Below are 16,909 nucleotides of genomic sequence, written 5' to 3'. Positions count from 1 at the left end.
TTAAAATATCTGTTATGGTTCTAATTTTTAGATAAGTGAATTGGCAACATTTCTTCCTAGATTTAGGAGTCCACTGAGAAAAAAAAAAAAAATCACCAAAGTGTCAGTTGGCCAGTATCCCTTATTTCCTAACTCTTACCAGAGTGCCCATTCTTAAAATGCATATTTGAACAGATACTCCTTTGCTGATAAATGTTCAGGAAATCATCATGCTTTCATAGTAAAATCCAAACTCCTTAGCATTCAGTTTCATAATATTGGCCTTCCAGTCTTCCCAACTTCACCTTACTACCCCCTGCTCTGAAACTTTGTTCATGTCATGCTGAAATAGTTGTGGTTGTTCCAAAAGACCATTCTCTCCTACTTCTCAGTGCCATTTCACTTTCACTCCAGAAAGAAACACCTCTTCCCTCTCCTACCCCAACCTGTCCTCCTCCTGCTAGTCTTTCACAACTCAGCAGCCTCTCCTGACCACTGTCTTCTCCTGGGCAGCCTAGAATTAGTATCCTCCGTTTGTGCCCTTCTCACCCTATGACCTCTGAACACTATCCCATAGCACTTATTACACTATACTGTACTTATCTCTACCAGATGGTAAGCTTTTTGAGAGCAAGGAGAGTGCTTTTTGTCCCTATACTACCCCACACCCAGAATGGCCCATGGTATGTAATGGATGCTCATGTTACATTCGTATTGTAAGTTTTAAGGAATACCTGACTAAACTTGTATGATAAATAACTATCCGGTATGTAAGGAGTTCTACTTTTCACTTTAGGAATAATGCATAACTTTTTTTTTGGTTTAATAGACATTTATTCTGTTATTATGTAGTTGAACAACCTCTACACACAAAATAATATGGTTTAAGATTTTTTTGAGTTGGAACGAATTTGGGTCTTAAAAGGTTTTGTAAGCCTGTCTTCTGGAAATCACTTAAGTGGGCCTTTTTAAAGACCCTTGAAGAAAAAAAATTGGTTCAAGAAAACCAGCGATTAAATTTCAAAATCAAACTATTTATGAAGATAGCCAGCCAAGAATTGGGGTAATTCCTCTTCTGTATTTCTTACACTCAAATCCACCCTGGGAAACAGAAACCTAGTCTACAGGAAGACGTGATGGAACAAGCAGAATGAGGTGGTAAGGGCAACCACAGCTGGTGGCCCAGCAAGTCTAGAACTGTGAGGCTGGTTTCAGCAGGGATGGGAACTGTAGACAACATGAAGTTAGAGGCCAGCTGAACTTGCACTGACACCAACGATGAGTTTTCTCAATAGCCTTTTAAGAATGGAGTGACTTGACCCTAAAGAATAGATTACACTTAGCAATGACACTTTTAAATATAACCACCCCTATTTTCCCCATCCCCTAATGTGGCTTAGAGTTCATGATGGTCACAAACTAATACTTCAGAGAAAACATTTTAACTTTTTGATCCAAGCTTTTCCTGTCGTCTTACACTTGAAAGGGATCTGATGAACACCAAGCTCCCAATCCTAACATCACTACCTTACAAACCTTAGGGCTAATTAGCACCCCCCCTACACACACACACATTTATCTAATGTTCAATTTCCATCAGTTTTAATTGACACCAGTGTAAATACGACCATTTTGCACAAAGTTCCGTATTCTACAGATCCCAAAGCCTGAACCAGGAGCTTTATATGAACTTCAGTGGTACCATGGGAGGCCAAGGCAATTTAATTTAGGTAAACCAGGATTTGATTCGTCAGAACCCTCTTGCAACAGGTCTATTCAATTCTCTTAAAAATGGTGGGATTACTTGCTTTTCCGAAGCAGCAGTTACACAAATGTAGTATTAGATTAAGCCTAAAAGTGGGCCCTAGTCAAAACTTTCGTTAGTTTTCTGCATATGATCACGAGAAAGGATCAGGACACCCTTCACATTGCCAGTGAAAACCCAACTGAAAACGTTGTCCCTGCCAAACTCCGTAAAACTGCAGAGCATTGCATCACCCCAATAAAGCCGCAGGTCTCACCACATGCATCAACAAATCTACAGGGTTAAGTTTCTGCACTCCTCTTTTACACAATTTTACACCTATTGTACCAAACAGTATTTTAAACACAGACACAACTCCCTAATAAAGCAAAAACAAAGGCATTTCCCTTATTAAAAACAAGATACACCATCACTTCATATACACTTTATATGTGTAAGTAACTTCAATAAGTCTCAAACATTATTGCACTTTAACTTTCATAATTTGACAATGCATTCAATGAAGCAATCTGCAGACAACTAGTTTTACAAACAAATTAAAAAACACTTTTAAGCAGACAAGAACGTCCTAAATTGTTTATTAGGTAAGAACTTTACAGACATCACGTGTATTAGCGGTAGTGGTGGAGCTGGAGAGTATTGCGCCTTCTCCACGCTGCTCGGCGAGAGCCACCAATAGTGTGGTGGAACTTGTGGCCCTTGCCCAGGCCGCGGCTCTTTCTGCCCGCGGACGTCAGCCCCCACATCTCCCGGTGCTTGTGAACTGGTCTGGTGATCCACTGGGTGTCAGGGTTTCTGCTGATAGCTTTATGGAATGGATCAATGAGGATAACCTCAAAGAATTTGTACGTAGAATCTTCACCAACCCAGTAGGAATTCAGGACCCTCAGGGCCACACAGTGGCGGCCAGCGCGCTCCTCCGCAACCGACTGCAGGCTTCGAGCGAACTTGAGCTGGTTGACACCATAGTGCACAGGCTTGCCGTAGGTGGCACCGTTAGGAACTGGGCGTTTGCGGCCCCCGCGGCGCACACGGATCCGGTATATGACATAGCCTTGTTTGGCCTGTGCGCCTTGTCGGGCCGGGTGGGGCGCGGGGCGCTGTGCAGCGCCGAGAGCTGGCGGTACTGCCAGCAGCGCGCCCGCAGCAGGAAGCGCATCACCTCCGACTGCTTCTTCCTCCACAGCTCCTGGATGTACTTGTAGGCGCCCATGTCGGCTCACCCTGATGGCTGCCGCCTGACGGAAAGCAGGAATAATGCATAACTTTTAAATATAACAACTAACTAGTGAGTTGGACACCTTATTTTAGGATGTTAATTGACATTTTCCTCTTAGTCCTCTAAAAATGTTCTGTCCAGCTCTTTGTTTGTTTAGTATGGCTTAAGTTTTATAACCATATTTGTGATTGTTTATTAATGGATTTTGCTTTTGCTGCTAATAAATCATCTTTCCCTTTTTCTCTCTTGGTCCAGCTCCAACAGAGGCCACTGTGCACCCGCATTTAGGTAAGTATTTGAGACTCCAGTGTCACTGACCTCAGTGCCAGATCTACTTGTTTCACTCCTTTGCCATGTGAGCAGGGCATACAGAGATGAGGAAACTCTCTGCCCTCTCTGATTCTCTGATCATTCACTGAAATCAGACTCAAGTCCAGATTATGCTTTAATCTAAGACCTCACTGAGGAGGTGATCCAAAAGTCCAGTTTGGGCTAATGGAAGGACTTTTGAGCCTGTTGCTGCATTTATCCTTAGAATCCAGTGGGATCTGATCTTTTGACATAGGGTTCTAATGCTGAATTTTCCCCTAAGCCTCTACCCATCATAAATAGTAGAGCATGGAGGCAATAGGCAAGGAGCTAAGAGTGTGAAAGAACTGAGATAAACTGAGTGTGAAAGCAGACCTGAGATATCTGCTTAAACTAGTGTTGTTGTTCAGTTGCCAAGTTGTGTTCGACTCTTCACAACCACAAGGACTGCAGCACACCAGGCTTCCCTGTCCCTCACCATCTCCCAGAGTTTGCCCAAGTTCATGTCTATTGAATCAGTGATGCCATCCAATCATCTCATCTTCTGTCAACATTTTCTTCTGCTTTCAATCTGCCTTCTGCCTTCTCCAACATCTTCTGTCTCATCTTCTCCTTCTGCCGTCAATCTTTTCTGGCATCAGGGTCTTTTCCAATGAGTTGGCCATTCACATCAGGTGGCCAAAGTATTGGCTTAAACTAGCACTGGCTTGTAAAAAGAGAAATAATTTGGCCATTTCTTCAAAAACTAAAATGAGATTGTCTAAATAACTGGATGCTTTGTTTAATAGCACCGTGTAAAGTTGCCTCCTCTCATTTTTCTCATGATCTTTTCATTCTGACATGTATTTAGTAGGCTACAGCTCTTGAGGCAAGATTGTACAGTATTAATAGTATGGATTCTGGAGCCAAATAAACTGGATTTAACTCACCTCTCCCACTTGCTTGCATGGTGATATTGGGCAAGTTACTTAATCTCTCTATGCCTGTTTCCTCACCTATAAAACAGAAGTAATGATAGTACCTACCTCCTTTGGTTGTTATGAGGATTAGATGAATTTGTATTTCTAAAGCATAATAAGGGATATATATATATATATAATGTTAGGAAAGAAGGCAATACATGAACAAATAACCATAGAGGCTTACCCATGACTCTGTAAAAAATTTCTGGAAAGCAAATGATCTTTAAGAGTTAAATTCCTCATATATGACAGTGAAGACTGATTTTAAAAGCAGTTTCCTACACACACTATTTAATAAGAATGAAAAGAAATCATCCTAGCTGGTTCCAGCCTTTTCAGCTGTCTGTCACTGTGGGACTTACAGATGGGTCAGTATTTGTCTCTTGGGCTTTCTCTTTCAACCTATAAACCCAATTAATTTATTTTTCTCTTTGGAAAATCTGCCTTGAGAAGCTCTACTTTTATGTAATGCTACAGCTTGGGGCTCCTCTTCTTTGGCAGATGAACGCAAGCACTTAGAAGCATGCCTTCTGGCAGCTGAGGCAGGCTGGTGACCCACAGTGGCCCAGCCGCTTCTCAGCCATAGTGGGTATTTGAGAGAGCAGTACCCTGTAGGCGTTTCAGACACTGCATCTAATCACTTAGAGGAATCATTAAATCACTCCCAAGCACAGAAGACATCACAGTGTTCTCTCCAGTGTAAATCCATATTCTCCCTGTTGTCGAGCCTAAGGCTTTGAGTCTGAACAGCCATTTCTCTCAATACATGCTGATTCACTGGTTTTCCAGACTTCGTTATGTGCTTGCCTACTGGCATACCTGGTATAAAGAGGGTGAGGGTGCCTGCAGGTGGCATTGTTACCAAAGAGAATTTGCAAGTGAACTTTCTGGTATTTGGAGGTGATATTTAATTCCTCAGTCAGTTCAATAAATTATATACAAGTGAACCTCCCAAAAGGGTAAAATTTCACTTTTGGAAAAAATAAAAATTTGGGGTTATGTTTTATTAATCAGATTATATGATTTTCATTTTTTAAAAAAGCATGTGCAAACTAGTCCAAACAAAATTATATAGACCCAGAGAATTTATACTAGCTGAAACAAATTCCCCAAGCAAACCATGGGAATCAGATGAGAAGATTTTCAGCACCAAATTCATTTTTTACAATTTGTGGAGAAATAATTATCTTTACTCATACAACCTTAAAAATGAGTCTACTTACATTGTAGTTGGCCATGAAATTGTTTGTACTTGTCCATCCTCTATTCAATGGAAATATCCCATACTCTACAGTTCATGAAAATATTCTTTGCTCTTGGCATGATCTGAGTTCTTCTATAGCTTAAAAAGCAGTATTTAATACAACCTCTCAAGTGTAACAATAATATATTTAAGACTATGGATGGTTTTCTGCCATTCCTCCTGACTTCTAACATGACTTTATTTAGAAGTTTTACTTACTTGTGTAGATAATTTCTCCTATGCAGCTCTGAAGGGGAAAGTGTTAACGATTTGGAACACATTAAATTTAAAAATGAGTGAATATAGGGAATGAGAAAAAGCAAGTCAGGGCAAGAGGGGTAGTAAGAAAGAGAAGAGGAGATGGGTTCGTAAATAACAGCAATGTTAGCTGACAACAAATAGCCACAATGTTCGGTTCCCTTCAATGTTCTAAAGTGAGTTAGGCACTGACTTTATTCTGGATGTGTTGAGCTGTGAGGGGCAAGTCTTGTGTGACCTCTCCATGTAGGCTAGTGCTAACCTTGGTCTTCCCACCTCTGTGACCTGGGTGACATTTTACTAGGGTTCTCTTTGGGGGCTCTGGTTTCCAGACTTCTAAACAGCAGAGTTTATTCTTTTACTTAGTAGTTTAAGGGCGCAGCAAATGCAATTAGCTGCTTGTTTAAACTTCAGTTTTAGTTTAAAATACTGTTATTTATCATAAATGTAGCATGTTGGCTCTTTTGCATAGCTTAATCTATTGTTTAGTATAACCATTTTCTAAATCTTTGTCTTCCTTTAGCTGAAATTCATAGTAACAGTATTATCCTACGAGATGACTTTGACTCCTACCACCAAAAGGAATTGAATCCAAACATATGGTAAGTTAAAGGATCATGCCTCACTTCGGTCTGTATAAAAGGCAAAAAAAAAAAAAAAGCTTCCTTGGAGTAGTTACATAAAATTAAATTGCCCTTTAGCTCTAAGTTATCAATGAGAATTGTTCAACTAAGGAACTGGGATTAATGTCGCCTATAGTATGTCTATTGTTTGTTTCCTGACTTCCTTAAAAACTAAATCTAGGTACCACTCAAAGCCATGGGTTTGGTCAGTTTTTTTCAGTAGTACAAGTTATTTACATAGAAAACATTGTGCTTTATCATGCCTAATAATTGCATTTATGTTAAAGGAAAGAAGGGAAATGACTTATCTGAAACTGACAGATTATTTGAGTCATACTTCCAAATAACGTCTATGTTATTGGATTATCTCATTTATACTCCAGTCTTTCCTTCCAAAGCTGTTTAGAGACAACCCTATGGGATTTTGGAAGGCAAAGAAAGAATTAACCAAAACGCATACATTAGAAATTTGTTGAATACATAAATGCCTGCATGAATTTGTTGGCAGTTTGTTGTACTTTTCTGACTTTGGAGAAATGAGTCTATCCATTGAGAGCTATAGTCAGTCTACATAACTTGAGAGAATATCTGAATATGTTATTTTCTATGGTACTAAATGATTTGTGTACATGAATAAGAGTTCAAGATAAATTAGAAGCTCTAATGTAATCAGGTTGTAACCAAAACCCAAGCAATATTCAAGACTAGAAAGAGAATAACTATTCATCCTCAAATGTCTGCATATGATATTAATTTGTTTTTCCTTATTTTCACTGTTCAACAAGTATCAAACCATAATTATTATATAGTACATTAAAAAGGAATGTGGTTCCTTCTTTTGAGTAGCATATAGTTCAATAGAGGAGACACTTAAAACACATTTTTAAAAATCTTATGATTCAGGATGGAAATCCTTGAGTGTAATAGAAGGTTATAAATAACATACTACAGTTCTAGAAAAGAAAGGCTGACTCTAGTGAGAGTTTCTTGGAGAAAGTGGTCTTTAACCTGACAATTGAAGATGACATATAAGTTTAGAGAGTGTTGACGCTTAAATACAAACAGGAACTTACATCTTTTCTAGAAAGAAATATAGATTTAGAGAGTATAAGTATTCAAAAAAATCAGACTAGACAGAGACATAAAGTCTTATGATTCATACACCATTAAAGAGATAATTTATCAAAAAGATTTCACTTACCTCTGAACATGTTCTAAATATAAATTTCTTAAAATAAGTTGAAAATCTTTATTAAGGAAAAGCCAAAAACTTTTTAAGCACCACTTCTACCCAAGAAAAATTCTCTCATTCTCCTCACATTTGGCTTTTATATATCCCATTAATATAGATGTTACCAGATGATTTGTTTCTTTCAAGGTGAGTTCGTGTCGAGCTAATTCATTTTCTTCAGTGAGATTTCTTGACAAATACAAAATGTGACTTTTATGTGGTCTAAATTCTGTTATTTTTGAAATCAATAAAACATGATTGATTTTGCTTCACCCATTTTCATGACTGATCTGGTAGATGCTTTCTTGACCGAAGTTATGGATTTTGTGTCCCACTTACTTAACCTATGGTTTTTCCTCCTGTTTTAGAAAACCTTTTATTAACTTTAAAAAGCCATGCACTTCTGTCTTCTATCAAATATGCTTCAGAGTAATTTTACTTTATCCCTTATTGACCACAATCTCCTTCATCTAATCTAAGATTAAATAATAATAATAATAACCTAGGAAGCTCTCATCATTTGAGAGATGGCTTTGTTGAACATAAGTGGCAGAGGTTCTGAAATCAGGTCTGTCTGGGTGGACTTTGAAGCTAGCTACTTGCCAGCTGGGTATCTGAGAATAGTACAAAGCTTGCTTTACCTCTCTGAGCCACATTTCTTGTCAGTAAAAGTGAGCCAAGTATTTGCCTAACACCATTATTTTAAAGTTTGATGAACCTGAAAAAGTCTGGCACATCTCCTAATGTATTATTGCTGCTCAGTATGAATCAGTTCCTTCTTTCCCTCTCTTATTCTCTGTCTCCTACTCTATCTTTTTGCCTCCCTCCTCTTCCCTTTCTTTCTTCCTCCTATGGTATACTGGCATGTTGGTCTACTTGCCTCCCAGGAGCTCAGAATGATCCCAAATCATTACTATTAAAATATTCTTCACTCAATTTATGTAAATGATTCCCCCAAGTCTTCCCTTACTGTATTCAGATCAAAAACAGACTTCAAATTAAATATATCTATATTATATAATATATATTAATGAAAATACAGTAGAATTATAGAGAAGGGAGAAACAAAGAGTATCAAATATTTTTAACCCCCCCTTAAAGTAGACATTCAGTTCATTTCAGTTCAGTCGTGTCCGACTCTTTGCATTCCCATGAATCACAGCACGCCAGGCCTCCCTGTCCATCACCAACTCCCAGAGCTCACTCAGAGTTGCGTCCATCGAGTCGGTGATGCCATCCAGCCATCTCATCGTCACTCGTCCCCTTTTTCCCCTGCCCCCAATCCCTCCCACCATCAAAGTCTTCTCCAATAAGTCAACTCTTCGCATGAGGTGGCCAAAGTACTGGAGTTTCAGCTTTAGCATCATTCCTTCCAAAGAAATCCCAGGGTTGATCTCCTTCAGAATGGACTGGTTGGATCTCCTTGCAATCCAGGGGACTCTCAAGAGTCTTCTCCAACACCACAGTTCAAAAGCATCAATTCTTCTTCAGCACTCAGCCTTCTTCACAGTCCAACTCTCACATCCATACATGACTCCTGGAAAAACCATAGCCTTGACTAGACAGACCTTAGTCAGCAAAGTAATGTCTCTGCTTTTGAATATGCTATCTAGGTTGCTCATAAATTTTCTTCCAAGGAGTAAAGTGAAAGTGAAAGTGAAGTTGCTCAGTCGTGTCCGACTCTTTGCAACTCCATGGACTGTAGCCTATCAGGCTCCTCTGTCCATGGGATTTTCCAGGCAAGAGTGCTGGAGTAGATTGCCATTTCCTTCTTCAGAGGATCTTCCCAACCCAGGAATCGAACCCAGGTCTCCCGCATTGCAGGCAGACGCCGAATTGTTGCTTTTGAACTGTGGTGTTGGAGAAGACTATTGAGAGTCCCTTGGACTGCAAGGAGATCCAACCAGTCCATTCTAAAGGAGATCAACCCTGGGATTTCTTTGGAAGGAATGATGCTAAAGCTGAAACTCCAGTACTTTGGCCACCTCATGCGAAGAGTTGACTCATTTGAGAAGACTTTGATGCTGGGAGGGATTGGGGGCAGGAGGAAAAGGGGCGAAGCGTCTTTTAATTTCATGGCTCCAATCACCATCTGCAGTGATTTTGGAGCCCAAAAAAATAGTGTCTGACACTGTTTCCACTGTTTCTCCTTCTATTTCCCATGGAGTGATGGGACCAGATGTCATGATCTTCATTTTCTGAATGTTGAGCTTTAAGCCAACTTTTTCACTCTCCTCTTTCACTTTCATCAAGAGGCTTTTTAGTTCCTCTTCACTTTCTGCCATAAGGGTAGTGTCATCTGCTTATCTGAGGTTATTGATATTTCTCCCGGCAATCTTGATTCCAGCTTGTGTTTCTTTCAGTCCAGTGTTTCTCATGATGTACTTTGCATATAAGTTAAATAAGCAGGGTAACAATATACAGCCTTGACGTACTCCTTTTCCTATTAGGAACCAGTCTGTTGTTCCATGTCCAGTTCGAACTGTTGCTTCCTGACCTGCATACAGATTTCTCAAGAGGCAGGTTAGGTGGTCAGGTATTCCCATCTTTTTCAGAATTTTCTATAGTTTGTCATGATCCACACAGTCAAAGGCTTTGGCATAGTCAATAAAGCAGAAATAGATGTTTTTCTGGAACTCTTTTGCTTTTTCCATGATCCAGCAAATGTTGACAATTTGATCTCTGGTTCCTCTGTCTTTTCTAAAACCACCTTGAACATCAGAAAGTTCACGGTTCATGTATTGCTGAAGCCTGGCTTAGAGAATTTTGAGTATTACTTTACTAGCGTGTGAGATGAGTGTAATTGTGCGGTAGTTTGAGCATTCTTTGGCATTGCCTTTCTTTGGGATTGGAATGAACAGTGACCTTTTCCAGTCATGTGGACAATGCTAAGTTTTCCAAATTTGCTGGCATATTGAGTACAGCACTTTCACAGCATCATCTTTCAGGATTTGAAATAGCACAACTGGAATGCCATCACCTCCACTAGCTTTGTTCATAGTTATGCTTTCTAAGGCCCACTTGACTTCACATTCCAAGATGTCTGGCTCTAGATGAGTGATCACACCATCGTGATTATCCGGGTCGTGAAGATCCTTTTTGTACAGTTCTTCTGTGTATTCTTGCCACCTCTTCTTAATATCTTCTGCTTCTGTTAGGTCCATACCATTTCTGTCCTTTATCAAGCCCAACTTTGCATGAAATGTTCCCTTGGTATCTCTAATTTTCTTGAAGAGATCTCTAGTCTTTCCCATTCTGTTGTTTTCCTCTATTTCTTTGCATTGATCGCTGAAGAAGGCTTTCTTATCTCTTCTTGCTATTCTTTGGAACTCTGCATTCAGATACTTATATCTTTCCTTTTCTCCTTTGTTTTTCGCTTCTCTTCTTTTCACAGCTATTTGTAAGGCTTCCCCAGACAGCCATTTTGCTTTTTTGCATTTCTCTTCCATGGGGATGGTCTTGATCCCTGTCTGCTGTACAATGTCACGAACCTTATTCCATAGTTCATCAGGCACTCTATCTATCAGATCTAGTCCCTTAAATCTGTTTCTCACTTCCACTGTATAATCATAAGGGATTTGATTTAGGTCATACCTGAATGGTCTAGCGGTTTTCCCTGCTTTCTTCAATTTGAGTCTGAATTTGGTAATAAGGAGTTCATGATCTGAGCCACAGTCAGCTCCTGGTCTTGTTTTAGTTGACTGTATAGAGCTTCTCCATCTTTGGCTGCAAAGAATATAATCAGTCTGATTTTGGTGTTGACCATCTGGTGATGTCCATGTGTAGAGTCTTATCTTGTGTTGTTGGAAGAGGGTGTTTGCTATGACTAGTGCATTTTCTTGGCAAAACTCTATTAGTCTTTGCCCTGCTTCATTCCGTATTCCAAGGCCAAATTTGCCTGTTACTCCAGGTGTTTCTTGACTTCCTACTTTTGCATTCCAGTCCCCTATAATGAAAAGGACATCTTTTTGGGTGTTAGTTCTAAAAGGTCTTGTAGGTCTTCATAGAACCATTCAACTTCAGCTTCTTCAGCATTACTGGTTGGGGCATAGACTTGGATTACTGTGATATTGAATGGTTTGCCTTGGAGACGAACAGAGATCATTCTGTCGTTTTTGAGATTGCATCCAAGTACTGCATTTTGGACTCTTTTGTTGACCATGATGGCAACTCCATTTCTTCTGAGGGATTCTTGCCCGCAGTAGTAGATATAATGGTCATCTGAGTTAAATTCACCCGTTCCAGTCCATTTTAGTTCTCTGATTCCTAGAATGTCGACGTTCCCTCTTTCCATCTCTTGTTTGACCACTTCCAATTTGCCTTGATTCATGGACCTGACATTCCAGGTTCCTATGCAGTATTGCTCTTTACAGCATCAGACTGTGCTTCTATCACCAGTCACATCCACAGCTGGGTATTGTTTTTGCTTTGGCTCCATCCCTTCATTCTTTTTGGAGTTATTTCTCCACTGACCTCCAGTAGCATATTGGGCACCTTCTGACCTGGGGAGTTCCTCTTTCAGTATCCTGTCATTTTGCCTTTTCATACTGTTCATGGGGTTCTCAAGGCAAGAATACTGAAGTGGTTTGACATTCCCTTCTCCAGTGGACCACAATCTGTCAGACCTCTAAAGTAGACATAAGCTCCCTAAAGTTAAAAACCAATACAGTCAGCTATTCCAGTGAGGTGTTTCCAATAACATAACAAAGCTCTCTCTTTCTTTGGACCAACATAGGCAGTTTTGGGGCTTCCCTGGTGGTTCAGTTGGTAAAGAATCCAACTGCATTGCAGGAGATCCAGGAAGATCCCCTGGAGAAGGAAATGGCAGCCCACTGCAGTGTTCTTGCTTGGAGAATCCTATGCACAGAGGCCCTGGAGGGCTGCAGTCCATGGCATTGCAAAGAGTTGAACACAACTTGGCAAGTAAACCACCACCACTACCAGGCATTTTCACTCTCCCAAAATCTGTTTTCTTGGTGTACATATTGACATGCGAGTTTTGTCCCTTATGATATTGTCTTTGATTTTCTTTACCCCAATTAGAAGCCACTGAGCAGCTTTGTGAAAACCAGGAAGGGGAATCCTTACTTGACAACCCATAATTTTATGCCATTGGCACACACCACCAGATAGGAAGAAGCTCAGGGTGTACTGCTTTGGGGCAAATTCCCAAGTCTCAATATATCACTCAATAATTTGTCACAAGAGAAAAGCACTCTGCTTTTATGAGCATGTATCTTCCATTGAGTTTGAAAATCATCATGTGTATTATTTGACTTGCAATTCTTAAGGACAAGCAAAAGGAAAAATTAAGAAACTACAGTCCCATCTGTCTAATGATGGGGAGAGGGATCAGTTTAAATTTAGTCACTCACACTTTATTTGCTTCCATTGACTTCATCTAGTGAAATCAACCTTTTTTCCCCACTTCATTTCATATTATTCTTGATATCTGAATTTCTTATATCCTGTACAAATGACTATACACAAAAAACAAGGAGCATAAAATGATATTACTATTATGATGAATGAACGTACCAGCCAAGTTATTATCCCAAGTATATGACAGTGATTGGACTAGAACCAAGAAACTTTTTTACATCAACTCAGTTTTGAATCTGTCTCTCTGCTTAGCTTAAATATTAGATTTGATTTTAAAATTAATAAATGTACTTAGTGAAATGTTCAATAATATTAAAAATAATAAAAATAAACCTTCTTCCCACACTAGATCTATATTCCTTCCCTCTAGAGGCATCGACTGTTACCAGTTTCTATCAGTCCTTCCAGAAATTATTTAGGCTTACACAAGTGTCACAGTTATGAATTCTGTCCACAAAATTGGGTATCAGAGAAATAAAACTTTCTTTATTCTTTTTTTTTAACTTGATGTCTTTTCATTGTGTCCCTTCTACCAATAGTGAAAACTTAATTTCAGTCAACTTTAGCTTCCCTTCTCCCATTTTTCTGATGTTGTAGCTAAGTATCAGAGAGCTTGTTAGTTCAAAGGCAAGGGGTAGGTGGGGACACACCTCTTATTCCCCAGTCCTCTGTTCCTACAGATGTCCACTGAATCCTCCCTGTCTCATCTAGTTTTTGGTGACTGGTCCACACAGGTAGCATTCTCGCCTGTCCTAATCACTCACTCCTTCATCATGATTGCTCCATTTGATCCCTGCTTGAAGACATGACAACTTTTGCTGCTCCTGGGCCTGGGCTGTGAATGTGTCTGTGGTGCTCTTCTGTGCTGTCATGCCACTGTGGTCTTTCTGCCTCCCTGAGGTGCAGAGTATAGAGTCCTCCTGTGCTTTGACCCCCAAAGGGAGGTCTCCCTATGGCATTGCCAGAGAAGTGGCCTTTTGTCTCCCAATCTCTCAGCCATTTCTGTTTGCTTTGTTCAAATAAAAACTGAGAAGTAAAGTTACAAGTGAAGAGAACAGCAAAACCCTTTCATGGGAATATAGTGACGCCTCAGGCTTAATGAGATTGAGGCTTCTCCACCTTAACTTTGCCCTGATGCTGGGCCACATGCAGGTAGACCTCTGGATCACAACAATAACCACGTCAGGTCAAATGTACCGTTGAACCCAAGAGACTGAGAGAAAGAATGTGGATAGAGTGGCACTGACTTACCAACACTGTTGACAGTTCTCCAATATCAAGTGTGTTCAGTGTGATTACACTCCTGATGATGGAGATGGATCAGTAGAGTCTTGTCCCAATAGAGACAACCCTATAGCCAAAAAGAAAAGAAAAAAAAAAAAAAACATAGGAAGGAATCTTTGTAGGTCTTTACTTTCCTTTGTTTTGGCTTACAGATTATCCCTTTAATGCTTGTGTTCTGAAGATCACAGAAGGAATCCAGAGCTATAATATCACTAGGCTATGATGTTCTAGTGGGAAAGCGGAGACTGTTAGAACTAAATTTAGAAGGAAAGTAAAGACCTACAAATACACTCTATGTCAACATTTCACTTAAGCATGTTCTACTTGAGTCTCAACTACCTTTTTTATAGTTTCTTTTTATGAATTAATTATTTTAGTATCATATAAACACTGTCAGTATTACATATGAATGGTGAGAAATCTTGATTTTTTTAAATTAAAAAGAACTACACCTAATAGCAAAAAACTAGTAATATCCCAGGTACCCATAAACAGGAGAATGGATAGTGATACATTCATACAGTGGCATGCTATTTGGAAATAAAAAAGAATAACTTATTGATAGCTGAAACAACATGGTTGAATTTCAAAAATGTTATGTTGAATGAAAGAAGCCAGATCCAAAATAATTCTTACTGTATGATCCTACTTACATGAAATCTAGAATAGATGATATTATCAAAAGTGCTAGAATTAGATCAGTGATTGTTTCAGGGATGGGGAATTGACTGGTAAGGAGCATGAGGAAATTTCTGGGGTAATTAATATGTTATATATAGTATTATGAGAGCATGGGTTACATAGATGTGCACCTTTGTCAAAGCTTGAGATCCGTGTATTTCCCTGTGTGGAAATTTACCTCAGTAAAAAATTTAAACAGTAATTTTAAAAAATGAGAAAAGTTAAGAAATAGGTGATATTTATGATTCATAACTTGAGTTAAAAAGAGTTCAGAGGAAAAAAAAGAGTTCAGAGAGATGGAGAGAGAAAGTTAAAAGAACTTAAAATTGAGTAAATTTTAAAAAATAATGTAAGTTTTCTTAAGAGATGTCTTTACCCTCTAAGCAATTAGAAAGTCAGGAAGAATCTTTGTTTTGGCTTACAGATTATCCCTTTAATGCTTGTGTTCTGAAGATCACAGAATGAATCCAGAGCTATAATATCACTAGGCTATGATGTTCTAGTGGGAAATGGAAGACTGTTAGAAAACATGATGATAAATAGCAACTAGAAGACAACAGATGTTTCCCCTCCAGCACAGTAATAATAGCAGAGATGTTCTATTCAGCAGAGATTGGGGAAGAACAAGAGTCACTCATCAGAAGAAGCATCTTAGATGAATAAGTTGTGATGCCACCAGGGATATGAGACATCAAGAAAAGAAACACAAATGAAGTTGTCTCAGATCCTGTGGCACATGAAGACCTCTGTCAATTGGCTTTTCATACAGAAAGCCCCACAGTTTACAGCTAAGGAAGCTTAAACTGTGGCTGGCATTGCATAGAGTTGCTTGAATCAAGAAAAGACTAGAACATTTCCATTTTTATATGTAAAAAGATCACACTACAGGACTAGAGAAATTTAGATTACAGACTCTGCTGCATCTGGGAGTCTCTTCAAAGTCCTAATTTATAGGAACAGTTACCCAGAAATGGAGCAAAAATATTGGTGATTTGGCGTATTAAAGTTTATTTTCTTTGAGAAAAATAGTTATCTAAACAAAAACCCTAAAATGACTGAAATTTTAGTATGGGGGTGAGTTATTCTAGCTGAATCTTTATTTATTCAGTGATCAGTAGTTTAACCTGTGTAAGATAAAACAAGTCAAGTGAGCAGTAAAACTACTTTAGAGTTCCTTAGTATCTTGGAGCCCCCATAGAAAACAAGAGGAGAGGGGACTCCCATTTAGTAGACAGGTGTGAAAACTACAATATAAATGTAGTTTCCAGGAAGAGAACAAAGTAAATCTGATGACCAGTGTCACTGGGGGGAAAAAAAGTAGATAGAAGTACATCCATGTTGTTCAATGTACAACTGGCTTGTGGCTGGTAAGCCTGTAAGACCTGATGGGTGAAGGAAGCACTCACCATGGGCATCAAGGTCTGCACATCACTGCTGATGGATTTCCAAGGGGCCTTTTGTTGTTGTTGTAATGATGACCACTTGGAATCATATCACCTAATGTGCCATCTTACCTATTTGATATGAAAGATATACCTTGTAAGTTTTCAGGAGCTGGTGACACAGGGAGACTGTGAATGGGTAATAAATGTCTGCAAAATAATATTTTATCTGATGACTTACCTTTACCAAAACCTCTAATATACCACTGTAGTTTGGGTTGTGGAATTATAATTCAGTTTTAAGGTTTATTGGTCCAATATTCTGATCTTTTTAAAAAGTGTACTTATTATTTATTTGACTGCATTGGGTCTTAGTTGTGGCCAGCAGGATCTTTAATTTTCTTCTGCAGCATGTAGGATTTTTGTTGCAGCATGTGGGATCTAGTTCCTAGACCAGGGGTCAACCCTAGGCCCCCTGCGTTGCATTCAAGGAGTCCTAGGCACTGGACCACCAGTGAAGTCCCCTGATACTCTGATCTGTGCATCTTTTTCTGCTTTTTCTCTTTGTCTTCTTGACCTCCCCTTTTTCTA

General features: G+C 39.2%; 1 protein-coding gene and 1 pseudogene across 2 annotated transcripts in view; one reads left to right on the top strand and one right to left on the bottom strand.

Moving 5' to 3' along the window:
* The window catches only part of RELN (reelin), a 536,122-nt gene that overhangs the window by 245,062 nt on the left and 274,151 nt on the right, over positions 1-16,909 (top strand). For both annotated transcript variants that reach the window (XM_004007831.5, NM_001306121.1), the window contains 2 exon segments: positions 3,219-3,251; positions 6,259-6,337. In XM_004007831.5, the coding sequence (XP_004007880.2) occupies positions 3,219-3,251; positions 6,259-6,337 (112 nt within the window).
* Positions 2,292-2,993, bottom strand: LOC105614996 (large ribosomal subunit protein eL15-like; annotated as a pseudogene).

The sequence above is a fragment of the Ovis aries genome, chromosome 4 (genome assembly GCF_016772045.2).
Source record: "Ovis aries strain OAR_USU_Benz2616 breed Rambouillet chromosome 4, ARS-UI_Ramb_v3.0, whole genome shotgun sequence".
In the NCBI taxonomy this organism is placed as follows: domain Eukaryota; kingdom Metazoa; phylum Chordata; class Mammalia; order Artiodactyla; family Bovidae; genus Ovis; species Ovis aries.
This window is presented reverse-complemented; position numbering and strand designations above follow the sequence as displayed.